This window comes from Bos mutus, chromosome 21, assembly GCF_027580195.1.
Source record: "Bos mutus isolate GX-2022 chromosome 21, NWIPB_WYAK_1.1, whole genome shotgun sequence".
Classification (NCBI taxonomy): Eukaryota; Metazoa; Chordata; class Mammalia; order Artiodactyla; family Bovidae; genus Bos; species Bos mutus.
In genome coordinates this window covers 25966314-25992008 of record NC_091637.1, presented here as the reverse complement: position 1 = coordinate 25992008, position 25695 = coordinate 25966314, and the positions used below count along the sequence as shown (strand labels likewise).

The following is a 25695-nucleotide window of genomic DNA, read 5'->3' as shown; positions in this document are numbered from 1 at the left end:
ATAATAAAAACTAAAATAAGAATAAATTGAGTAAAATATAATAAAATTTTTAAGAAAGAAGCAGCATCCAGGAGTCAGAGCACAACTGAGTAGACCACTCTCTCTCCTCTGAAGGGAGGAGCTCTCCGATAGCCTTTGTGCCAACCAAGTGCATCCTGGTTGCGTTACCCCTGGGCTGAGGATTGCTCCACCCCAGGCCAAGCAGGTGGCTGTCACCAGGGGACCCATGGGGGCAATTTAGTGACTCAGGGTCTGGGCAGATCTGGGTTTGAATCCCAGCTCCAACACTCCCAAGCCTTGTGATGCTGAGCTCCTCTATCCAAGGGATTCTCCAGGCAAAAATACTGGAGTAGGTAGCTATTTCCCCCTCCAGAGGATCTTCCCAACCTAGGGGTCAAACCCATATTTCCTGCATTGCAGGCAGATTTTTTTTTTTTTTTTTTTAACCATCTGAGCCACCAGGGAAGTCTCTGAGCAAATTTAGTCTCACTCAACCTCAGTGCTCTCATCTGTATAACAACAGAATCACCTCCCAGGGCATTTATGAAGATTCACTTATATATGGTGGAGAAAGCGGTTAACACAGGGTTTGCACAAAGTCTAGTGATTGTATCATTGTTACTGATATTCACTGGAGGGCAAAGTGAATGGGCCAGCCTACACCATATCACAGCCAGCTCTTGCTGCCTTCCTGTGGACGCTCATGGCTCCTGCCCTGTTTTTGAGGAATTCAATATCCCCATCCTCCAGCAGCACCAGAACAGCTGTGTCTGCTTGCCCACTCCAGCTGTGCCCTTCTTCATGTCTCTTTCTCTCCAAGTGGCCTGGACTGGCCTCTGCAGGGTCTGGACAAGAAGCCCTGGGAGCTTACTGGTCAGGTCTAGCCTCTGCAGAGTCTACCAGCTCATACCCAAGCCCGGAGAGAGGACAGGGAGAAGAGACTTGCTGTTTCTGCCTCCTGAATATCTCTCCAGTCCATCCACTTCTATCGGCGCTGCTTCTACCTGAATCCTTGCCAGCGACATCTTTTGCCCAGACCATGTGGAAGCCTCTGAACCACCTCTGCTAGCTTTACTTTTTAAAAATATAATTTTATGTATTTATTTTTGGCTGTGCTGGGTCTACCTTACTGCGTGTGCTTTTTGCTAGTTGCAGGTCGCAGGGGGCTACTCTTCATTGCAGTGCACGGCTTCTCGTTGCAGGGGCTTCTCTTGTTGTTGAGCACAGGCTCTAGGGCACTCGGGCTTCAGTAGTTGCAGCACATGGGCTCAGTTGTTGCAGCTCCCGGGCTCTAGAGCAAGACTCAATAGCTGTGGTGCAAGGGCTTGGTTGCTCTGTGGCATGTGGAATCTTCCCAGACTAGGAATCAAACACGTGTCACCTGCATCGGCAGGCAGATTCTTTACCCCTGAGACACCACGGAAGTCCTGAACTTTACTTTAGCTCTCTGCAAACAATCCACTCTGTACAGAACAGCCAATTCTTTCAATTAGAAGGTATTCTTCTTTATTTTTTACTTCTTTTTTATTTATTTAATTTTGCAAATTTTTAATTGGTGGATAATTGCTTTACAAAGTTGTGTTCATTTCTGCTGTACAAAAATGCAAATCAGCCATAAGTTTATGTTAATGTATATATAAGGAATCTAGAAGAATGGTACTGATGAGCTTATTTGCAGGGCAGGAATAGAGATGCAGATGTAGAGAATGGGGAAGGAGAGGGTGGGACGAATTGAAAGAGTAGCACTGACATATATATACTCCCATATGTAAAACAGAGAGCTAGTGGGAAGCTGCTGCATAGCACAGGGGGTCAGTGTGGTGCTCTGTGATGACCTAGAGTGGTGGGATGGGGGAGGCAGAAGGGAGGCTCAAGAGGAAGGGGATAATGTAAATGTGGTGGTTTAGTCGCTAAGTTGTGTCCGTCTCTTACAACCCCATGGACTATAGCCTGCCAGGCTCCTCTGTCCATGGGATTCTCTAGGCAAGAATCCTGGAGTGAGTTCCTTCTCCATAGTTATGGCTAAATCAGATCACTTTTTTCTTAAAGTATTTTGGTGGCTTTGCATTCTACTAAGAATAAAACCCACCTCCTCACTGGGCCTCCCAGGCCGCACACCTGCCTCTGCCTGAAACTCTGACATCATTGCATGTCGTTTCCACCACTCTCTGCCCTCCCATCTCTCTGCTGGCCCTTCCGTCCTATGAGAACATCACACACTTTCTCAGCCCTGGCCCTTTGCACTTGCTGCTCTCAGTCTTGAACAATCATTCCCTGACTCAGCCTCACCCCAAAGTCCTCGGCTCAAATGTCTCTTGTTTACACCTGGCTCCCTGACCACGTGATGTAAGATGACCTTCCTGAGTTACTCTGCACCACCTATGTCTTCCCCCTAATTACCAATGATCCCAGCCTGAAACTATGCTGTGTGTACGTGTGCATACGTGTGTGTGAATGTGCCTGTTCCTGTTCAGCTCAGCTTCACAAGGAAGATGCCCCGGGAAGGAGAGACCTAACTCCTTGAGATCAAGGATTTCTGTTTTGCTCACAGCTCAGCACCCTGAGTGGCCTCTGGCTAGGACACACGTCCAGTAAGTGTGTGTTGAATGAATGAATGTGTTGATGTGAAGGCAAACCTTACCTGTCAGAATGGATGACTGTTCCTGATTTGGGGTCGATGACATGGACAATAACTCCACGGTGACCCCAGCTCCTTTCAAAAAAATAGCCTCCCTCTTCCAGGCCACCCGGGTGAAGAGTCTTGTTCAGAAATGTCCAAGAGAGCTTCTTCTGTCCATGCAACTCAAGGGTACCTCCTCTGTCGACACCAATGTATTTGAGGCCAAAGTAGGGGTCTAGCTGAATGCCATCATCAGCCCTATGAGAGAAAACGGCTCTCTGTGGTTGGCCAACATCTCTGTTTAGTGGCTGCTGAGCCCAGAGGGGATGGCACTGCTGCTGACTCCCACTGTGGCCACCGTAGAACCAATTACACCTGGTGACCGCCCAAAATCAGTAGACATAGCACGAGCAACCAAGATAGTCTCAAGCCAGAACAAAATGAGTCCAACAGGCCAAGCAGAAATACTCATCAACAGTCAACATGTTGGCACTTCTTTCCAGGTCTAAGTGCATTATATTTTGGTCCATATCAGATGTGGAATCACCTGGACAACTACTGCATACCCTGTGTATTCTTGGCTACTACTTCTGAGAACTCTCAATTGCTTGGTGATGGAGCACAGCCAGAGGCAAATGCTGCCTGGAATTTTTCTTTATCTTGTCCATCAGAGCCTATTAATAAACATTCACAGAGACTCCCTGAGCCATGACATGATTAGAAAGCAGCTGAAAGGCTGGCAGGGGTTTCTGTAACTTAAGTCCAGACCTGAGCCACAGTAAATAAAATACCTCGTGTACCTCTCCAACTCACCCAAATTGCTAGTGTCTGTCTTGCTCGTGATTGTGATCTGGCAAGATGTAATGACAATTCCTTTCTTGCACTAAAGGCTTGCTGTCTCACCTTCCTCTCTTCTATGGACAATCTCCCCTGCATCAGATCCAAGGGTGGCATGTTACCCACAGTAGCATGGGGATGTCTACCCACCTTCCATACAAAACGATGCTGAAATTGCCCTGGAAAGGGCAGAGGGCACTCCCAGCATGCAGCTCTCCTCCGCTGTCAATCAGGATGTGCCGGGTACGCAGAACAATGGCCTCATCTTGGTCTTTAATGACTAGCTTTCCTGAAGAGGTAGGAATGGAGTGAGGTTGAAGAACACAAGTGTTAGTGATGAGGTTCTAGCAGAGAGACGGGCAGACCTCCTGAGCCCCCATCTCCTCCAGGCAGGCAAGAAGGCCTCCTTCATGTACTTCTGTGTTTGCTTTGCTTATGATGTTAACTTTCCTCTGTCTTGCAATGGGTAAATATTGCCTGCTTGGTCTGCTGCCTTCACTGTGTGCTCTGCCTTCAATGAGTAAGCATCTGAAAGTCAGATAAGCAGAACAGCTCAGAACACCAGTAAGGAGTTTCCTCTATAAATGCTTCTTTCATTAAGATTGGACTCTGACAAGGCATTCCTTAAGTGCTTGGAGTTGATGGTTATCTCCAACAACCAGATGCTCTGACCTGAGCTCTAAGCATGTGACATTTGTTTTGTCCATCTAAAGTTATGGCAACCTGCATCTATCTGCTGGGCTCAGAGGCAGCAGACCAGAGAGATGGGACGGGAAGTACTGGGGGAAGGAGATTTTGACTTACCTCCATCTGAGATGCGGATGGAGTAGACTGTGGCAGAAGAGGTGAGCAACAGTGCTCTGCCCTGGCCTATATACACATAGTGGGCTGGATCATGGCCAGGATTCCAGGGTTGCAACTCAGGCCACTGATCAGGGCACTCAGCTGACCCTGCCAAGTACAGAGAGGTGTCACTGCCACCATCCACCAACCTCCCCAGCAAGGATGGCACAGATCATGGGGTGGGAGGAGCTATCATGCACTTTCATGGCTCTGGCCTCCTCCCTACTAGAGCTAAAAGCAGGGCATTAGAGAGAAAAGAGAACCCCTGACATAGGAGCCCTGGGATTTAGCTCATGCTCTTCATTAGTTCATCATGCATTTTCTGTGAACTTCCTTCTTCTGGGCTCAGTTTTCCCCTTTATCAAATGAAGGGCAGACCAGATGACTCCTCAAGATATTACAGGATCTAATGTTAGACAGTGATATACCTAGATTACTTGTATTCCAAGGCATCCTTTCCCCTGGAAAGAATGTTTGAAAAGTTGGCAAAGCCCTTTCCCCTTCTGCATGAGAATTTGACTTTTAGTTAATTTTCTCTCCCTGTTTCCCTGGAAACCTGAGAAAGATGGTATTCTATAAACAGTGCTACTAAGCAACATTAATTATAACAAAAGTGACCCGATTAGTCAGTGGTATTTAAACCAGGAACTATGAGGTACGATGGTAAAGAATCTGCCTGCCAATGCAAGAGATACAAGAAATGCATGTTCAGTCTCTGGGTTGGGAAGATCACTTGGAGAAGAAAATGACAACCCAATTCAGTCTTCTTGCCTGGAGAATCCCATGGACAGAAGAGCCTGGCAGGCTAGTCAAGGGGACTATGAAGAGTCATGACTGAGTGACTGTGCACACACAGTCGTTATATTTATAACGATCCTGCTGGAGATGTCTTACTATGGGCTTCCCTGAGTGCAGGGACTCTGATGACTGGGCACATCCCACACGGCAACCCTGAAAGTTACATCTATGCAGTTGCTATAAGAGATACTGGCTCTGGTGGGGCGATTCCATACCTGTCCAATGATGGCCCTGTTTCCTCTCACCTAAGGAGCTGTTACCTGGGAAACCAAAGAAGATAACTTCTGGGAGGCTTGTGGGATGTTACTAAGACCACTCTGATGAAAGAGGAGTGCCTGATGAAACACCAATGGCAGGTAGTGTTTCTGTCCTAAACCCTTCAAAGTTAGCCTGATGCTCAGCATGGCCTGCAGGATTCCCTGGTGGCTCAGCAGTAAAGAATCTGCTTGCAATGCAGGAGACATGCATTCAACCTCTGGGTTCAGAAGATCCCCTGGAGGAAGGGCATGGCAACTCACTCCAGTATTCTTGCTTGAAGAATCCCATGGACAGAGGAGCCTAGCAGGTACAGTCCATAAAGTCACAAAGAGTAGGACTCGACTGAAGCAAGTGAGCACACAGGCATAAGCACGGCCTGTGGTAGCCTCATGAGTCTGAATGTTTAACTGAACTCAAAGCACCTGTGGTGGGTGTTACACTGCAAATAGAAGCACTGGAAGGAGTCCCTCCTTCTACTGCTCAGAAGGATCTATACCCCAGTGGGGTACCATGTACGGTGAACAGAGAAGACTGTCTCAGAAACAGGGGACTCTCCCTGGACAGCAGGGGAAAGCCCAGAGGGAAAGCGATCAGAAGAGGCCACGGGCAAAACAAGATGAGAATGCCTGCTCAGTGAACAAGCCTCAATGTACTCTTCTCTTTCTCTCACTAGGGATTAAGTTGTGAGCCTGAAACAGTAGATTTTTAAATAACTGGGGAGGGGATGGAGGAGCGGGAAGGTGTGTGTGCATGCTAAGTCACTTCAGTCTCGTCAGACTCTGCCACCCCATGGAATGTGGCTCACCAGGCTCCTCTGTCCATGGGATTCTCCAGGCAAGAATGCTGGAATGGGTTGCCATTCCCTTCTCCAGGAGATCTTACCGACCCAGGGATCGAACCTGGGTCTCCTGCATCACAGGCAGATTCTTTACTGTTTGAACTACCAGGGAAGCCCATGATCTTATGCACTGTATCTTAATGGACCAGATCTTATGGCAAATCAGGAAGGGAACATGAAGGTCAGGTGGCTCCCAGATGGCAGGCTGGCTGGCAGCTGTGTGTTTTTTGTCTCTTCCACCCCACCCTGAGTGTTTGATAAAATTTCAATTGGTTGCCATCCTTTAACAAGTAGAGAGCTTTTATACAAAAGTCTATATTTCTGGCTTCTCTTAAAAATTCAATAGATCCTGAAGAAGGTGCCCCCCTTTTCCCATGTGGGGACCATTGGCCAGGACTGAGAAGGGTGAGTTCCTTAAGAGGGGCCTGCATTCTACAGGTGACCACATCTCTACCTGGCCAGCTTCACTGCATTGCATCACATGCCTGGCACCTGTAGACACTGAATTTGAAACCCCAAAGGCTGACTGATGCAACCAAAGCACAGGATAAGACCTGCCCAGGGTCATTGAGTTAGCAGGGTTAGGCCAGAACCCTGAGGCCCTGCCCTTGCCCCAAGGCTCCTGCTCCTGGCCCCCGGCCCCTTGCTTCCAGAAGTGGCTACACCTTCTTTGTTGACAGGCAGAGGCCCAGATACTGTGCAGTGGCTTACCTGTGGATGCAGTACCAGGAAAGTGGGCCAGGGTGAACCAGCCGATGGTCAGCATCACCCTAAAGGAGATGTCCGGCCTGTGAGCAGCTCCCATCCTAGCAGAGTGCTCCCTGAAACAGAAGCACACCAAGTCAGACCTGCAAGCTTACCAGGCTGGAGTCAGTGTGTGGGGCAGACACACACAGAGACACACAGGGCACATGCACACACAGAGGCCATGCCAGCATGGGCACCCTCCAGCCGGCCAGTGCGGAGTCCTCAGCTGCCATGACTCAGGATTGGGCAGATTGGGGCATGCCAGCCCCGTTATCAACTTCCTGCCTGTGTCCTGCAGCTCAGAGACCCAGTGACGGATGGAATTTCATCCTTGGTGCTTGAGCTCGCTACCCTCCAGAATAAAGCTTTGGTTTTTCTTCTTCTTAAGTTAAAAAACAGAGAAAACCAAAAAACACTCCCACTGAACATATGCTAGAAAATAGATGCCATTAACTTCCTGTGTGATTGCAGCTGATTTGATCAACCTCTCTGGGCTTCAGTTTCCTAATCTGAAAAATGAGGCTGTGGACTAGCTGATTTCTAATGTTGAGAGTCCCTTGGACCGCAAGGAGATCCAACCAGTTCATCCTAAAGGTAATCAGTCCTAAATATTCATTGGAAGGACTGATGCTGAAGCTGAAATCCCAATATTTTGGCCACCTGATGTAAAGAACTGACTCAATGGAAAAGACCCTGACACTGGGAAAGATTGAAGGCAGGAGGAGAAGGGGACAGCAGAGGATGAGATGGTTGGATGGCATCACCGACTCAAGGGACGTGAGTTTGAGTAAACTCTGGGAGTTGGTGATGGAGGATGCCTGGGAAGCCTGGCATGCTGAAGTCCATGGGGCCACAAAGAGTTGGACATGACTGAGGGACTGAACTGAACTGACTGAATGTTAGTCTGTGCTTCTAAAACAAGTCTTGATGATAATATTGAGATCTTAAATAGGATGCCTGTGTATTATAAACCCTTTTAATATTACCCATCCAAGAGGAAGGCAGGGCAGAGATAGTTAATTGTCCCCTAATGTCCATTTTCCCTGGAAAAGAACCCCTGTGTTTTGTCTGGGCACACAGCCCCCTGGAATAAAGGCTACCTTCTTCAGTCTCTGGAATTGTTTTAGCCAATATGGCAAAAGTACAGTGTGTGAATTCCAGGATATGTCCTCACAGAAGGTGGGAAGCCTTTCTCCATGCCCCTCCCCCCATTCCTGCTGGCTGGAATATGGATATGATGGCTGGATCTTTAGCAGCTATCTTTGGCCACGTAGGTAGTTGGAGCCATGTGCTGAAGATGGTAAAGCAGAGAGTAAGAAACTAGGCTCTGACCCCATGGAGAATTGACACAGCCCTAGACTCTGGATTTATTTTTCTGTGTGACAGAATTAAATGAATTTTATTTCATTTTTATTTTATGAAAGCCACTTTTTTTTTTTTTTTTTCCTTTTACTCAGACAGAAGCTGACTATGGGAATTTGTCTAGGTAATCCTCAAGAGAGGAACTTAAAAAAAAAAAAAAAAGATGCCTGATGTTCCTTTCAGAATGTACCAGTCTTGGAGAAAGATCTCTGTCCTCAAGTACTCTGTTGCACACTAGAGTATGTAAACGAGGCTGGGAGAGCAGCCTGCTCCAGCTCCCCTGCCCATGTCCTCAGATCCTCCCCGGAGCCTGAAAACAAACAGATATTCTCCCACACGGAGGAATGGGCCAGATGTCTCTCATGCCACGCAGGCTCCTGCCTCTGAACCAGCTCAGGGATAAATCTGATCATCCCTGACCTCCCAGCTCCAGGTGAAGTGCTTTGTGTGAGTTCAGTGAGTCGGAGTAGGCAGGAGGGTCTGAAACAGAACGCCCTGGCCTTGTGCCTGGTCCCTCCCGCACAGGTGCGCTGGGGAGGCTGGGGAGGGAGGCACAATGCTCTCAGCATCAATGTCCACGGTGTCCTCCTGGCAGGCACCCTGCCTGGCCCTGGCCTGACCTGGAGAGAACAACAAGACCCATTCTAGTCGCCTCAACAGAGCCGCTGGAGTGGGGCATCGAACAGTGCCTTTCTCCCCACGGTCCCCAGAAGAGGAGTGTCTGTTTTCACGCTCTTTGTAAGAGAAAGAAGGGGACACTGGGGACAGGAGTGTCTTGTGGTCCTCAGGGAAAGCCAGGCCCCAGCTCTCGAGCCTCCATCTCTTCAGCAAAACCAAAACTGACTTGTTCTTTGCTGCTAAGAAGCCCCAAGCCATCCTGGGGCTTCACGAACCTGAACTTCGGGCCATGAGCTAGGAGAGGAATGTGGCCGGCACTGAGCAGGGCGGTGCCTGGGGGATGGGAGGCACTCTGGGTGTGGGCACTCCTCCAACCTTAACTGCTGGGTGACCCTCACCCAGGCATGTGCTTCTCTGGGCCTCAACTCCCCATATGCAGGGTGGAAGGTTGGGATACAGGGACTTGTGGCCCTGACACCTTCTGATTACAGCCTAGGTCATTTCAGAGACAAAAATCATCAGTTTCAGGATGGATGTAAAAACAATTCCACCTGGCAGGATAATGCTCAAAATCTTTCTCCTAACATGAAACAGATCTGCTGTGTCTGAGGCACTGGAGGCAGAGAGAACTGCACCCCCCTGCCTCAAAGAGCTCATGACCCCACATTGCCTGGGGAGGGGTGGGGTGGTCCTCCAGGCTTTTGTGCCCCCCGAGTGGCTCCCAGGGCCCTGAGCACAGAAACATGGAGAAAGGTCCTGTTGATATGCATCCCAAAGGTTCTCAAATTTCACTTGGGACTTCTTCCCCAGGGGAGGAGAACAGCTTTTCCACTTGGCCACTGAAAGCTCTCTGGCAGCGGGAGCTGGACTCGGCTTCTCCAGCTGGCAAGATATGGTCTGGAAACGGTGCCCAGCCGCGGAAGGCCTGGGAAGCACGCAAGTTGGCTAACAATGCTAGAAGCTTCCTTGGGGAGCTGCTGGCTGGAGCCTGGCTGGTTCCTGCTGGTCGTGAGCTGGCCCCTTCCTTGCAGGGCATGGTGAGCCCCTCAGGTAGAGTAGTGTGCAGGAGGAAAGACTGGAACTCCAGGACACTCTGCTTCACAAGGCTTCACAATAACAAGCTAAAGTTTTCCAGAAGCTTGGCACCCCCACTCTATCCAGCTGTAGCTCCGAGTGTCTGCCAGGCCTCCTAGGAACGCGGAGGGGCAGGGCGTCGCCTGCCCCTGGCTGTCTCTGCCTCTCCTCGCTGCCATCACACAGCCGGGGCGGGGGCTCTGCTCTTCCTCCAGCTGCCTTGGGGTAGTAGAAGCCATCACCTGAAGGAGAAGAGGAGCACGGGGTTATTCGAGCCTCCACAGAGGCCCCTAAACCCCGAGAGGAGCAGCATTAGCAGGTCCACGCCCCACAGCATCCCCGCCCCCAGGGGGAGGCGGGCTCTTGCTGCCTGCAGAGCCTGCAGCCTGCAGAAGCCAAACTCTCTTCAGGGATTACCACGAAGAGAGGGAGGAGAAGGAGGTGGGGTAGGCTCAGTGTAAGCGCTGAGGGGTGGAGGGTAGGGAGCAGGAGAGAGTGTGTGTGGGGAGGTGCGGTAGGGCTGCAGGGGGACCTGGAAGCTGCTTTGGGCGGTGGGACAGCCGTCACTCTGTCACACCTGCACCAAGGCAAGTCTCATTTTCCGCAAACCTAGGCTCAGCTCAGAGCAGCAGGACACTGTGGGGACCTGGAGCACAGGCCCCAGAGGCCTCCTCCAGGCCAGCCATGCAGCTCAACATTAGGAAAACCATTTGACCACTCAGGCCTTGACTTTTTTAACCCATAAAACTGAAATAATGCCTCTTAAACTCCAAGGTCCTTTTGATCCTCGCTTGAGGATCAAACGAGAGGCTCTATAGAAGATGATAAAGCTCTGGGCCTGACCTGTGGTCAGTACGCAAGTTGTGGGAACTGCTGGTATGAAGGATGCTTGCTACCAAGGGAGAAAGCCTGGGAGATGAACTCTGAGAACCTGGTCTGAATTCCAGCTCTCAACAGCCACGTGACCTTAGACAAGTCATTCAACCTCTCTGGGCCTTAGCTGTCTCATTTTTAAAATGGAAACAATAATACTACCCATAACCAGGTGGGTTTCCCTGGTGGTAAACAATCTGCCTGCAATGCAGGAGACTGGGTTTGATCCCTGGGCTAGGAAGATCCCCTAGAGAAGGAAATGGTAACCCTCTCCAGCATTCTTGCCTGGAGAATCCCATGGACAGAGAAGCCTGGTGGGCTACAGTCCACGGGGGTTGCAAAGAGTCATACATGACTTAGCATCTAAACTACCACCACCACCAAGCGACTTGCCAGTTAGCATCAGGCTCACAGAATGTAGGAGCTGATGGAATTAGAGACCCTTTCCAGTCAGCCCTTGGCCGTGCACCTAACCATGTGGAGAATTTGTTAAAATGCCGATTCTCATTCCGTGGGTCTGGGGTGGGATCTGATTCTGCATTTCCAATCAGCTCCCAAGTGAGGCTGCCTCTGCTGTTGGGCTGTGGGCCATGCTTTGAGTAGCAAGGATCTTGTGCAGTCCCACCCTCCCATTTTACAGATGAGTAAACTGAGACCCACAGTGCAGAAGATTGTTGCTTATAATCAGGAGCAGTAAATGGATCAGAGAATTGCCATCTGACTCCAAATTATGGGGCACACACCACCCTCCCGGCCACCCTGCTTGTTTGGGTAGACAGGGAGAGGTAAGACTGGGCCCATTTCTGTTTCAGCCCCTGTTTCAACTGGGGCATTGCTTTCAGTCACAGTTTGGATAGTAAACATCAGGAACCCTTTATACTTCCATAAAGTCTTAAAATTATCTTCCCCAAACAAAATACCTCCTCTGAGAGGGGAAATCCCCAGTGGGGAGCCACCTGCAGAGCCAAGGAGGACAGTTTCATGTGATGAGAGAACTTCACTATCACAGATCACTCCCACCCCCAAGAATATCTGAACAAATCCTGTTGGGTCCTCTCATCTCATCACCAAATCGGCCACCGGGGCTGGTAGCGTCAAAGCCTTTCACCATCACAGCAGGTAGGAAGGCAGGTCTGTAACCAGTCTCCCCTCCTGTTCATGTAACACACATGGTCTATGCACCCCACAAGTGGGCGCTGCACTGGTCCTGGTGGAAAAGGAAGTGAGATCCCTGCTCCCACAGGGATCTTGAGGTCCCATTACCCTCTGCATCAAGCATCACAGTCTAAATGATGAGCCTGACTCTTCTGCAAACCAGATGTTCCCTAATGAAGAGTTCCTCGATGACTTATTGGAGGTTAAACACTGGAGTAAACAACTGAGCCACATTGACATATCTAACTTGCCCTTTGGTTTAGAGCTAGGCTGTCCAATACACTAGCCACAAGTCATGTGTGGCTATGGACATTTAAATTAAAATCAGATACAGTTAAGACTCAGTTCCTCGGTCAGGCTAGGCACTTTTAAGAGTTTGGTCACCACTGGTAGCTAGTGGCTACCGAGAGGTAAAGAGTCTGCCAGCTACTGCAGGAGAGGCAGGATACGGGGGTTTGATCCCTGGGTCAGGAAGATCCCCTGGAGGAGCAAATGCCACTCTAGGATTCTTGCCTGAAGAATCCCATAGACAGAGGAGCCTGGCAGGCTACAGTCCATGAGGTCACAAAGAGAGTCAGACACAACTTAGCTATGAAACAAACAACAGCAACCATGTTGGGCGCATGGATCTACAACATTTCCATCATTGTAGAAACTTCCAATTTAGAGCCTCGATACTCAGAGTGGTTTAGAAGATCAAACTAGAGTGAGCTTTGAGACGGTTCAGAGCAACAGTTTTTACGGTGGCATTCTTGACTCCACCTTTCAGAACCTCAGATTCTCAGCCCCACTGCAGACCTACTGACCGACTGATTCAAACTCCAGGGGTGGGCCAGCCATCTGTGTTTTAACAAGCCCTCCAGGGATTCTGATGTTGCTCAAGAACCACCAGTTCAGAGAATCAACTCAGTCCAGAGACACTTGTCAACCACCAGTTAAGTGTCAACCTCAGGAATGCTTGAGAATGCCTTGGCTAAGCACGCAGGCTGTGTGACAAGATCCAAATTTAAGCCTCAGATCTCCCATTTAGGAGCTGTGGGTGAACTTCACCATTCATTTAACCGTCAAGCCTCCATTTCCTCAGCTGTAAAATGGGGGAATCCTTGCAGCTTCCTTTCAAGGGTACTAGACGGATGAAGAGATACAGGGAAAGTGAGTGGTCTGCTGGACTGGAAGCTGCCATATGTCAGTTTATCACCATCATCCCTGTCTGGTTTCCCTTCAATGCCTGATGCAGCCAGTCATTGGCCTGACTTAAAATGGGATTTTTACCTCTTTCACTGACAGATGGGTAGTGCTATGCCATTCCCTGAGAGGTACCGCTACACAAAAATGCTTTCTCAAAAGCTCAACACAGAGGACTTTACATAGGAAACTCATGCCCAGTGGAGTGACGTGTTTATGGAGCTGGGGGAAAAGTACAAATATGACCTAGTAGACACCCCACCCTGGGCTCTGGGCAAAAGTTCTGCCTGGACAATGTGAAGTGTGGCAGACATAGCAGGCCTTGGGTCCTGAAATAGCTTTCTTATTAGAAAAAGTACGAGGGACTTCCCTGTTAGTAGAGTGATTAAGAATCCACCTTCCAGTGCAGGGGGCACGGGTTTAGTCCTTGGTTGGGGAATTAAGATCCCACACATGCAACTAAGAGTTCTCATGTCACAACTTAAGACCCTGAGTGCCAACTAAGACCCAGCGCAGCCAAATAATTTTTTTTTTAAGATTTTTGGCCAGGTAGGGGAGATGGCTGCCCCCTCTGAGACCCAGTCCTTTGGGTTGGTTGTTTGGTTCATGTTTTATTTCACAAGGGCTTGGCTTATGACTCAGATTCAAGCAAAACAGAGCTCCCAAAAGGGAAGAGGAGGGAGACAAAAATAAATAAATAAAAGATGACTTATTGACACTCCCCACTATTAAATTACCACTCTTCTGAAAGATTCCATGGATCAAGACACAACATCTGTGGGGTGAGGGGGTCTGTTGGGAAGGTGGCAAATGGGGAGAAGGAAATAGTACTCAAAGCAGATCTGTGTGGGACTCCCCTGGCGGTCCAGTGGCTAAGTTTCCCCACTCCCAATGCAGGGAGCCTGGGTTGGATCCCTGGTCCGGGAACTAGATCCCACATGCCACAACTCAGAGTTCACGTGCTGCAACTGAAGATTCTGCATGCTGCAACTAAGACCTGGCACAGCCAAATAAATATTAAAACAACACACACACAAAAGAAGAAAGCAGACTTGTTCTTGGTCCCAGACTGTTACACCAACTTCCTGCTGACCCCGGATGGACTCGCGCATGCTCTGTTAACTCCTTGACTAAAATGTTTTTTCTCTACCACCATGCTTCCAGATGCCACACTTGACCTTTGGAGATTGGCAGTTTGTTTTAAGATTCCCTGTCTACCTCCCCTGAGGAATTTGCCCCTGGCCCTAAAGTCTACAGCAATTGCTTCTTCCTCTTCATCCACAGCTTACTGATCAAACCTTTCTTCAAATTCTCTCATTCTATCTTTGGAGCACCTCGATGTCTTCCACACTGGGCTACAAGCTCCTGAAAGGTGGCCACTACATAAACCCATTTTTCTTTCCTACACCCTGGCACACAGTGGCTGCCCACTGGATGTGGACAATGAACAAATGGGTTTGCCCAGAGATTGCTGGAGGAACAACCCACTTGGAGGTTTGCCTGCTCTGTGACTTTGGGCTCTGTGTCCAATGCTCTCTGAAAAAACAGGTGGGAGTGCTGAAGCAGAAACTGGAGGCACTGAACAAGCCAATATGTTTTTAAATTATAACTCTTTTTCAAAACATCCTTTTAAGGCTTGCCCTCAATTGAGGAAAAAAAGAGTAACTTCCCTCTTAAAACTGGTTTTCTTTTTTTTAAACTTTTAAATTTTGTATTGGAGTATAGCTGATTAAGGTCTTCCCAGGTGGTGCTAGTGGTGAAAGAACTCGCCTGCCAATGCAGGAGACTTGAGAGACACAGGTTCGGTCCCTGGTTTAGGAAGATCCTCTGGAGGAGGGCATGGCAACCCACTTCATTATTCTTGCCTGAAGAATCCCATGGACAGAGGAGCCTGGTAGGCAACAGTCTATGGGGCTGCAAAGAATCAGACATGACTGAAGCGACATGCATAGCTGATTAACAATGTTGTGATAGTTTTAGGTGGACAGCAAAGGGACTCAGCCATACATATACATGTATCCATTCTCCCCCAAACTCCCCTCTCACCCAGGCTGCCATACGACACTGAGCAGAGTTCCCTGTGCTCGACAATAGGTCCTTGTTGGTTAAAACTGGTTTTCTGCCCTATGATCATGGAGGAAGACAGGAAGTCAGATTACTGATATGGGTGCTTCTCCCAAGACTCACCAAGTCCAAGGCCAGCCTGCCTCTGCCACTGCCTGAGGTGCCCAGAGGCTGCAGCCAAGGATGCTGGCTTCTTCCAGCAAACCCAGAACTCTCTGGAGAGGGCAGTGCCTACTCTAAACATAACCCAGGACTTCCTTTGTGGTCTGGCGGTTAAGACTCCAGGCTGCCAATGCAGGGGGCATGGGTTTCATCCCTGGTCAGGGAACTAAGATCCCGCAGGCCGTGTGACATGGCCAAAAGATTAAAAAAATAAATAAAATAACCCAAGTGTCCTGTGTCCCAGTTCTTTCCATGCATACAGGTGTGGGGAGAAAGCACCCTGCTAGGCCAGCTGGGCCCCCCTCTACCTTGTCCCTTTGGCCCCAACATTGAGTCCGCAGGGCGCATGATGCTTTCTGCCATTACAAGATTGGTCTCCCAGAAGCCTCCCAAGATTGCCCTTCCCTGCCACTGGGCATCTATCTGGTCTTACCAGTTCATCAGATGGGGCCACAGATAAGCAATCCCCACCTGGAAAGACAGGGTACATTCCACCAGCCCACTCCAGCCTCCTCAGCCTCTTTCATCTCCTTATACATTAGTAGATAATCAGTAGATGTAAGTAGGTTTGAGGGGACAGGTCATTGTAACTTAGTCGCTAAGTCGTGTCTGACTCTTTTGAGACCCCATGGACTGTTGCCTGCCAGTCCATGGGATTTCCCAGGCAAGAATACTGGAATATGTTGCCATTTCCTTCTCCAGGGGGTCTTCCTGACCCAAGGATTGAACCCTTGTCTCCTGCATTGGCAGGTGGATTCTTTACCAGTAGAGCCACCTGGGAAGCCAGGAACTGCCACATCAAGGACAAGTTGAGCTGGGTTCCAACTCTGGCTTTGCAGGTCACAAACCACAGAAGGCACAGTAGTCCCACCAGCTGACGCTCCTCTCCTTGCGGAAGGAAAGCTCATCAGGGAGCCTGGGATGCTGCCTGGCTGTGGGGCTTTTGTCCTTTGCACCCTGTCCCGGGCAAATGCCCCGAGGTACAGCCATCAGAACCCTGTGCACCCCCGAGGCTGGCAGCTGGAAAGTCAGGTGGTGCTCAGAGCAGCCTGATCAGAGTCCAGTGACCCTCAAAGGGCATCCTCTCCCAGGACAGAGTCAGAACATGGAGCTGCCTGTGTCAGACCATGGGCTCCACACCTTCCCGGTGGGTGGTAGCCACTGTTCTAGCTGGATAAGTGATTGTAGCCAGAAACACTTCATCTGCTGTGTTTTTTAACCTAAAATACTAGCATCAGCAGTTGGTGTGGCACTTCTCCTGACCTGCGGTTGCCCCATAGATGTGCCCACTTGAGTCTGAGACTCCAGAAAGATTGCTGTGAAAATGCCCCAGCCCCACCACCACCACCACCACCTCCTGGGATATCTGCTGGCCCCCTCCTATCCATCCTCCACAGGGAGACATGTTGGCTCGATCCCACAAATACCTTTGTTTCAAAGAGCAGAAAATCCATGCTAAATAAGGGGGAGGGTGCAGCCCACACCAAGGCATGGCAGAAACAAACAGAGCACGAGACCTGAAGCACCTTCAGAGTGACATTCAGGAGTCTGGACTTTATCCTGAAAGCTGGGGTGGGGGGTGGGGGACACTGGCAGAACAGAGGAGCCAGGGGAACACAAGTATTTTATAAGGATGCTGCTGGCTGGGACGGAGGGGAGGGATGGGCGAGAACCAGAGTGCCGCCCAGAGGACTCTGTTGGAGTTGGATGAATCCAACACATATTTATTGAGGGCCTCCTGTATGCTGGTTCTAGACGCTGGACTACAGAGGAAACCACTCAGGAAAAGACCCTGCCCTGGGTTAGGTTAGAGCTTAGTCTACTGGGGGTGAGTGGGAGCAGAGAAGGAATAAAGAACAAATAAGAGCATCCTGTATGTGTTTGATGCTGTCAAGAGCCATAGAGAAATGTCAAGCAGATGAGGTGGGGAGAAGCTGCTAAATTATGTGGATGGTTAGGGAAGTTCTCACTGAGAAGGTGACACCTGAAGAAAGGGACAGGGCAGGGGTTCTGGAAGGAATCCAGGCAGAGGGACCCACCAGGGGGATGGTGCTAGGTGGAGCTGGAGCTCAGGGGGGAAGATAGAGGATGGCAGGAAACCACACACCCAGGACAGAGACAATGCCTCTCGTCACAGCAGGGCCCGCCTGGTTCCGCGCTTCATCAATTATCCAGTCAGGTGGGGTTGGCTTAAAAAGGCCTGCTGTATAGGGACCCCTTCATGAATCACAACTTTGTTGTGGCAAAGGGGCTTGTGTAACTCAGGGAAGCTAGGAGCCATGCTGTGTGGAGCCACCCAAGATGGACGGATCACAGTGAAGAGTTCTGACAGAACGTGGTCCACGGGAGGAGGAAATGGAAACCCACTCCAGCAGTCTTGCCTGGAGAACCCATGGACAGTATGATAAGGCAAAAAGATATGCCACCAGAAGATGAGTTCCCCTCAAGTCAGAAGGTGTCCCATATACTACTGGGGAGGAGTGAAGGCAATTGCTAATAGCTTCAGAAAGAATGAAGCGGCTGGGCCAAAGCAGAAACAATGCTCATGTGTGGATGTGTCAGGGTGAGAGTAAAGTCTGATGCTGTAAAGAAACAATATTGCATAGGAATCTGGAATGTTAGGTCCATGAGTGAAGGTAAAGATTGACGGCAGGAGGAGAAGGGGGTGACAGAGAATGAGATGGTTAAATAGCATCACTGACTCAATGGACATGAATTTGAGCAGACTCCGGGAGACAGTGGAGGACAGAGGAGTCTTGCGGGCTATAGTCCATGGGGTCACAAAGAGTTGGAGATGACTGAGTGACTGGACAACAACCACCACCACCCTATAGGGAACTACATCTTCCCTCACTCTCAGTCCCTGTGGTTCAAGTGGGGCCGATTCAGTCACCCTGGTTCCCTAGGTAGACATGTGACCCAGCCTGGCAAATGAACATGCTCAGCTCCCCGGCTGTTGTGATTGGTTCAGGGGTGGTCACATGACCCGAGACAAAGAACTAGGAAAGTTGGTTCTCATCCTACGGTGGCTGACAAGCTTGGAACTGCTGGAGCCATCCTGGCTTCAGTGCAGGGAGAGCTTGCCTGACAATGAAGCTTGTACAGAGCAGACAGAACCTAGCCCTGGAGAGAGACAGCACTTGAGCACCCAGATCCAACTCTGCCTGAAGCTAGTCCTGTCCCCGGACTTCTCAGCTACCTGAGCCAATAAAGTTCCTTTTTGGTTAAGCCAACTTGAGCTGTGTCTCTGACATTTGCTATGGAAAAACAATCCTAAGGAGCCCAAAGGGGAGGGCAAGATGAAGGTTGATTCTTACAAGTCTCTTTGCTCTCATAAAGTGTCCATGTTCATAGATGAGGCCTCAAATGAGTTTTCTGGGAAAAGAGATTTCCTTTCTCCAATTGTGCACGCCCTCCCCCCAAACCTGTGTGTCCCTAGGAAGGGTGACTCACATTACGAAAAAAGATAGTCACTGCCACCACCGTGGTCCAGGACTTTTCTGTAGGATTCCACAAGAACCACCTAGCAGCCTGCTCCCCACCCCCACCCCAGTCCATCACCCACAGACCAGCCAGTGTGCCAAAGCATGACATGTTTTGGTGTAAAACCCTCTTATGGCTCCGATTGAATGTAGGATGAAGTCCAAACTCCTCGTCCAGCCCTGCACAGCCTAGCCTCCTCATCAACATGCTCTCACACCAGGCCCCATTCCTGCCCCCATGGCCACTTCATCATTTCCTCTGAAGATGCCAAGCTTCCTTCCTGCTCCAGGACTTCTTTGCATGCAGTCCTTGGAATGTTATCCTCCATTCCACTAATCGTCAGGTCTCAGTTAAAGCCCAGATGGAGTCAGCCAGGAGGGCAGACTACAAAGACCCTGAGTTAATCTCCTCTCATGAGCATACCAGAATCACAGCTATTTGCAGAACAACAATTGATGGAAACCCCTTCCCTTTTCTTAAAATTAATTTTCATTGGAGTATAGTTGCTTTACAGTGTTGTGTTAGTTTCTGCTGTACAGCAACGTGAATCAGCTATACGTATACATAATCCCCTTCTTTTTGGATTTCCTTCCCATTTAAATCACCACAGAGCACTGAGAAGAGTTGCCTGCACTGTACAGTAGGTTCTCATTGTTGTTGTTTAGTCCCTAGGTGTGTCCACCCCTTTGTAATCCTATGGACTATAGCTGGCCAGGCTTCTCCGTCTATGTGATTTTCCAGGCAAGAATCCTGGAGTGGGTTGCCATGCCCTCCTCTAGGGGATCTTCCCAACCCAGGGATGGAACCCACATCTCTTGCTTTGCAGGCAGATTCTTCACCACCATGCCACCTGGGAAGCCCAATATTTAGTGGTCCATCAGGGCCACCAGACTTAGGACAAGGGAGTTGGGCTGTGAAAGTTTCCACAAAGGGCCAGGGGCCCCAGAGGGCTGATGTGAGAGCCCTGAGACTAGCGTGCGGCCCACAGGGGAGCCCCCTAGGTTCGGACACAACAAGAGGCCAATGTGCTGGCACCTGCTGTGTCTGGAAGCCAGGCTGGAATGTCCTGAGGCAGGGCCTGGCCGCAGTTCAGAGAGCACAGCCTTCCTCCCAGCTCCCGTTCTCAGGCTCACACAAACCCAGGAAGGGCAGAGACGGGGAATGTTTGCACAGCCGATAGGCCTTCTCCACTCCTCTCTCTGCCCGCCAGATTGGAGTCGAGGGAGCATGCTTGGTTGTGGTTCAAGTTTGGGCCAGAGTCCTCCTTTGATCTGAGGGCTTGGCTCTCCCTGGGTTATTTATTTGTAGAAACTGCTCTGGTTTCCTATGACTTCAAATACACATAAGGGAGCTGACGCCAGGCGGAGTCCCAGCCCAGGTTTGTTTTACTGCCCCATGTGTCACTGACTCCTCACGCCTGGGATCGGTTACCTGTATTCCTGTGCACAGGTGTGATTCAGCGCTCCAGGCTAGGAAACAAAAGCCTGTGATCTTGGGGGGAAATGGGCTCCGATAAACCTGATGTGGAGAAATGACTAGAGATCAGCAGTCCTGGGAGAACTTGGGCAAGGCTTCTCTGGGCCTCTGGTTTTGTTTTGTTTTGTTTTGTTTTCTGTACAGGGAGAGCCAGGGAGATGTGTATTTTTGTGCTTATTCAGAACTGGGTCCCACATGAGAATTGTGACAGTGGTGAATAAGGATGGAAAAATGGTGGATGGTGATCCTGGGAGGAGCTCTAGGACAAGCTCTGAGCTCTGGGGACCCCCTCTGCTTCACCACTAGGGGACCCCAGGGCTCCACATCATTGCATGTCCCCAACACTACTATGAAAAATTTCAAACACAGCCACGTTGAAAGAATTTCACAGCAAACAGCAACATACCCGCAACCTAAATGCTGCTAGTAAGACACTGTTCTATTTGCCTTATCACATAGCTATCTGTTCATCATCTCTCTATCCATTTAGAAATCAGCCTTACTTTTTAAAATTAATTTATTTTTTTATTGAAGGATAATTGCTTTACAGAATTTTGTTGTTTTCTGTCAAACCTCAACATGAATTAGCCATAGGTATACATATATCCCCTCCTTTTTGAACCTCCCTGCCATCTACCTCCCCATCCTACTCCTCTAGAATGATACAGAGCCCTTGCTTAATTTTTCTGAGCCATATAGCAAATTCCCATTGGCTATCTATTTCACATGTGGTAATGTAAGTTTCCATGTTATTCTTTCCATACATCTCACCCTCTCCTCCCTTCTCCCCATATTCAAAAGTCTATTCTCTATGTCTGTGTCTCCATTGCTGCCCTGTAAATAAATTCTTCAGTACAATTTTTCTAGATTCTGTATATACGTGTTAGAATACGATATTTATCTTTCTCTGTCTGACTTACTTCACTCTGTATAATAGGTTCTAGGCTCATCCACCTCATTACAACTGACTTAAATGCATTCCTTTTTATGGCTAAGTAATACTCCAAGAAATCAACCTTATTTTTATAGTTTAATTTCAAAGCAAATTGTAAGCACTGGTACACTACCCATCAACTGCTTCAGCATGCAGTTAGTTAATAATAAAGCTCAATATTTATCTAATTTTTTTAATCTTTTGAGGTAAAGTTTATATGTAACGAAGCACACAAACCTTAAGTGTAGGTTTGCTGAGTTTTGACAAATGCATATACCTGCATCACCCAAGCACCTACTAAGGTACAGAACGTTACCATTCCCCTAGAAAGTTCTCTTGTGCCTTGTCCAGGTTAATTCCCTTTCGCAAGAGGCAACCACTGCTCTAGCAGAGAAATATCAGAACCCAACCACAGATTTGTTTTGCCTGTTCTAGAAGATCATATAAAAGGAATTATCCAAGAAGCAGTCTTTTGGGTGAACCTTTTTTTCCAACACCTCTGGGGTTCATTCACACTGTTACATGAATCTATAGTTCTTATGACTGCTGAAAGCATTAGTTGCTCAGTTGTGTCTGAGTCTCTGCGACCCCATGGACTATTCCCTGCCAGGTTCCTCTGTCTGTGAGATTTCCCAGGCAAGAATACTGGAATGGGTTGCCATTCCCTTCTCCAGAGGATCTTCTCAACCCAACCATTGAACCCAGGTCTCCTGAATTGCAGGCAGATTCTTTACTGTCTGAGCCACGAGGGAAGACTTACCATCCACTAAGGGCTCTGAAATTCTGGGAAATTTCTGTGGTTTCTTTTTAACCTTGGAGTGGCTTAAGAATATTTTATGATAGTATCTTGTGGATTATTTTTTCCCCTTCCCATTTTCCCCTTTCCCATTCAAATGCTCTCTGCTCAGTGCTCTAGGCTAAGATTCCTTTCCAGCACACAAGGCTGTTAGCCCCTTCCATCTAAAGGAGGTTTTGAGAGAATTAAGAGAGAGAATGTACACAAAGAGCTTAGGCGAGCCCCAGCTCTTCAGTTAGCATGCTGTAAAATCTACCCTCCATTCCTAGCTGTGCTCTCAGAAAGGGCAGAACAGTGACTGATTCATATCTGCTGAAAACAGCGGACACTCTTTCAGAAGGAATGCTTCTGAGAGTCTTGCCCTGAGAAGTCAGGACCCCGGGCATGTGTGCAGGTCAGTCCCGGGCCTCTTGCCAGATGGATGCTACTGAAGATGGAGTTTAAGGGGAGGGACTGCACAAAGCCTGCCATGTCCCCTGGGCCCTCAGCTGCTGCCCACACCTGGTTCCCAGCCAGGAAGAGTGTCCACCTCAGGCTCTGGTTTCCTCTGCTGAGCTGAGCTGCAGCCCAGGATGCTGGCCTGGGTTCAGCCCAGTTTGGCTGTGCTGCCTAAGATCTTCCAGAAGCTTCAGTTGGAAAAAGTTACCCCTTGCTTTTTCACCATTAAATGGGAGGGAGTTGGCTCAGAGAGGAGGTGGTGCTATCAACTCAGGGCAGGTCTACCTGACTCACCCAGGGCCTGCACAAGTGGGGGCTATGCCTGGCTAGCATCTGACCCAGAGCTCTCTGATGACTAAGCTTCTTCTTGCCTCTGACTGTTGCCCCTAGGATTCAACCTGGAAGTTGTATTTCCAGTACCTTGGAGTCAGGAAGGACCTTCCCACCCATGGAACCCACGATTTGCCCCAAGTTCCATCATGAAGATTCAAAGCCAGGTACCAGTGCAATTCAACATACACATGTCTCTGGTCAGTTGAACAATATGAAACTGGTGTTATTCAACCATATTGAACCTCAGAAATAGTAGTTTCCTATGAGTCAACCTGTCCATGCATCCAGTCCCTATTATGTGCCACAACCACTGAGCCCTCTTGCTGCAACTGCTGAAGCCCACATGCCCCAGTGCCCATGCTCTGCAACAAGAGAAGCCACGGCAATGAGAAGCCTGTGCGCTGCAACTGGAGAGTAGCCCCCACTCTCTGCAACTAGAGAAAAGCCCAAGCAGCAGAGATCCAACTGACAGTGAAAGCGTCAGTCGCTCAGTCATGTCTGACTCTCTGTGACCCCATGGACTGTAGCCTGCCAGGCTTTTCCGTCCATGAAATTCTCCAGGCAAGAATACTGGAGTGGGTTGCCATTCCCTTCTCCAGGGGATCTTCCCGACCCAGGGATCAAACCAGTGTCTCCTGCATTGTAGGTGAATTCTTTACCATCCAAGCCACCAGGGAAGCCCCATAAAGATCTGGCGCATCCTAAATATATAAATAAAATTATTTATATATATAAAAAGAGAAGTCCCAGATCCTAGACCAGACTGATTGGACCGGTGGGGAGGGGGCGGGGGGATGACAACTGACCAAAGCTAAGCTGATTCATTTTCTTTTCGTCCAGTCCCTTCTTGAGGTTTGGCTTTTTATCTGCCTTTGATTCTAGCAGACACCCTCTGTGTCCGTACAAGAAATCCAACCCTTCTGATTTTTTTTTTCATTTTTGCTAAATTTAGCTCAACTTAATTTCTGTTCCTGCAACAAAAGAGTCTTAGTTTGTCAGCCCATAAAAGAACGATCTGGCATTGCCCTCCTAAGGTCTTAAATGGGCCTTGAATCTTGCAGACAACACAGTTTTCTGCATGGATTTCTACCCTATTCCCATTGACTCTCTTGTGCTGCTACAACCCCACTTCTGGTGGCCAAGACTTTGCATTGATAGAGGATGCAATGCCCTCTGTCTGTCTCTGTATCTCAGGACTGGACAGGAGTGAGCTTAGCAAGATTCATGGAGATGGCAGATGTGAGTGAGGGCCACTGGGGGCATTTCACTGCTCAGCTATTTCAGCACCTACTAGGAGCTGCTCCCACTTGTTTATAGTTCAATTCATGTTGGAACAAAGACAAGCCAAAAATCAAATAAACAGCTTCCAGACACTTAGCACAGCACACGCTTTGTCTTCTCTCTCTTTGAGGACTGCAAATGAGATAAGCACCACCTTGCCTGGCTCTTCTCCAGGGCCCTGGCACAAAAAGGTAAAAGGAAGGGAATGAGAATATTCCTCAGAGTATGCTATGACATGAAAGTGGAGGAGTCAGGCCCTTCTTTGAATGGAACAAAAGATTTTTTTTTAAAAAACATGTTTCAGTACAAAGGAAGATGGTGCCAGAGGAAATGACCGTAAGCCAGTTAGAACATTTCTGGTGCCATAAAAATAGACTGCCTTCCTCAAGACTTGACTAATTCCATTACTGCTATTAGTTATTATTTGTACCTCTCCAATTTCCAAAAATTAGTATAGAAAACAGCCACTGAATCCCAAAGATTCTGACTCTGATTCAAATGACACATTGAGTATCTCCTATGTGCCAGACGTTGGGCTATTTATTTACTTACTAACTAGCCCACCCCTTCCCATATCCCAGAGGTTGAGTGATTTGTCCAAATTCACATAATGGGTAAGTGATATGTCTCTTCTAGGGTCCAAATTGTCTGGTTTTCAAGCCATTGTCTTTGTTCTGGCTGCGTGTGTGCATGCGGTCACTTCAGTCATGTCTGACTCTGCGACCCCATGGGCTGTCGCCTGCCAGGCTCCTCTGTCCATGGGATTCTCCAGGCAAGAATAGTGGAGTGGGTTGTATGCCACTCCAGTGGCATAAGGAAAAGGATGCCATTTCCTTCTTCAGGGTATCTTCCTGACCTAGGGATTGAACCTGGGTCTGTTATGTCTCCTGAATTGGCAGGTGGATTCTTTACCACTAGCACCACCAGGAAAGCCCTTTGTTCTGCCCGCTCCACTGTCATAAGGAACTGATGCTTTCTCGGGAGGACCACAGGGAACTCCCAGACCAGCACCTTTTCGTGCCCAGCAAACTGTGCCTCCTCCCAGTCTTGCTCGGGGGCCCATCCCACCCACAGTACATTCTGCAGTGACCTCTTACATCAGTATCATCTCTTCAATCATGGGCATGAACCACTGTGTTGCCTTTCTGAGCATTCACAGTGGCCTCCTGACCAGCCTGCTGTCCCCAACCTCCCCCTGCTTCTGACCCATCCACTGCACTGCTGCCAGAATAGTCTTATGGCATCTTGTACTTTACACCCTTGTAAAGCCTTTGATGTCTGAAGCCCCTCACGAAGTGGTCCCCAGCTGCCCCTCACAGCCTCACCTCTTGATACTTTCTATGCCTTTTCCACTTATTCTTATATATATATATATAATTTCATTTTTAATTGGGGCATAATTGCTTTACAATAGTGTGTTGGTTTCTGCCAGGCATCATCATGAATCAGCTACAGTTATACATATGTCTCCTCCCTCTTGAACCTCCCTCGCACCTCCCACCCTATCCCATCCCTCTAGG

The 25695-nt window shown here is 48.9% G+C and overlaps 1 protein-coding gene across 1 annotated transcript in view; it reads right to left on the bottom strand.

Annotated features, from left to right (window-relative positions):
* Positions 1-25695, bottom strand: part of CEMIP (cell migration inducing hyaluronidase 1) — a 161135-nt gene that overhangs the window by 62020 nt on the left and 73420 nt on the right. The window contains exons 2-5 of the mRNA XM_070358438.1: positions 6906-7015; positions 4262-4408; positions 3608-3746; positions 2642-2878 (exon numbers count right to left, since the gene is read on the bottom strand). Of these exons, the coding sequence (XP_070214539.1) occupies positions 2642-2878; positions 3608-3746; positions 4262-4408; positions 6906-6999 (617 nt within the window). The 5' untranslated portion in view covers positions 7000-7015. The remainder of the gene's footprint in view (positions 1-2641; positions 2879-3607; positions 3747-4261; positions 4409-6905; positions 7016-25695) is intronic.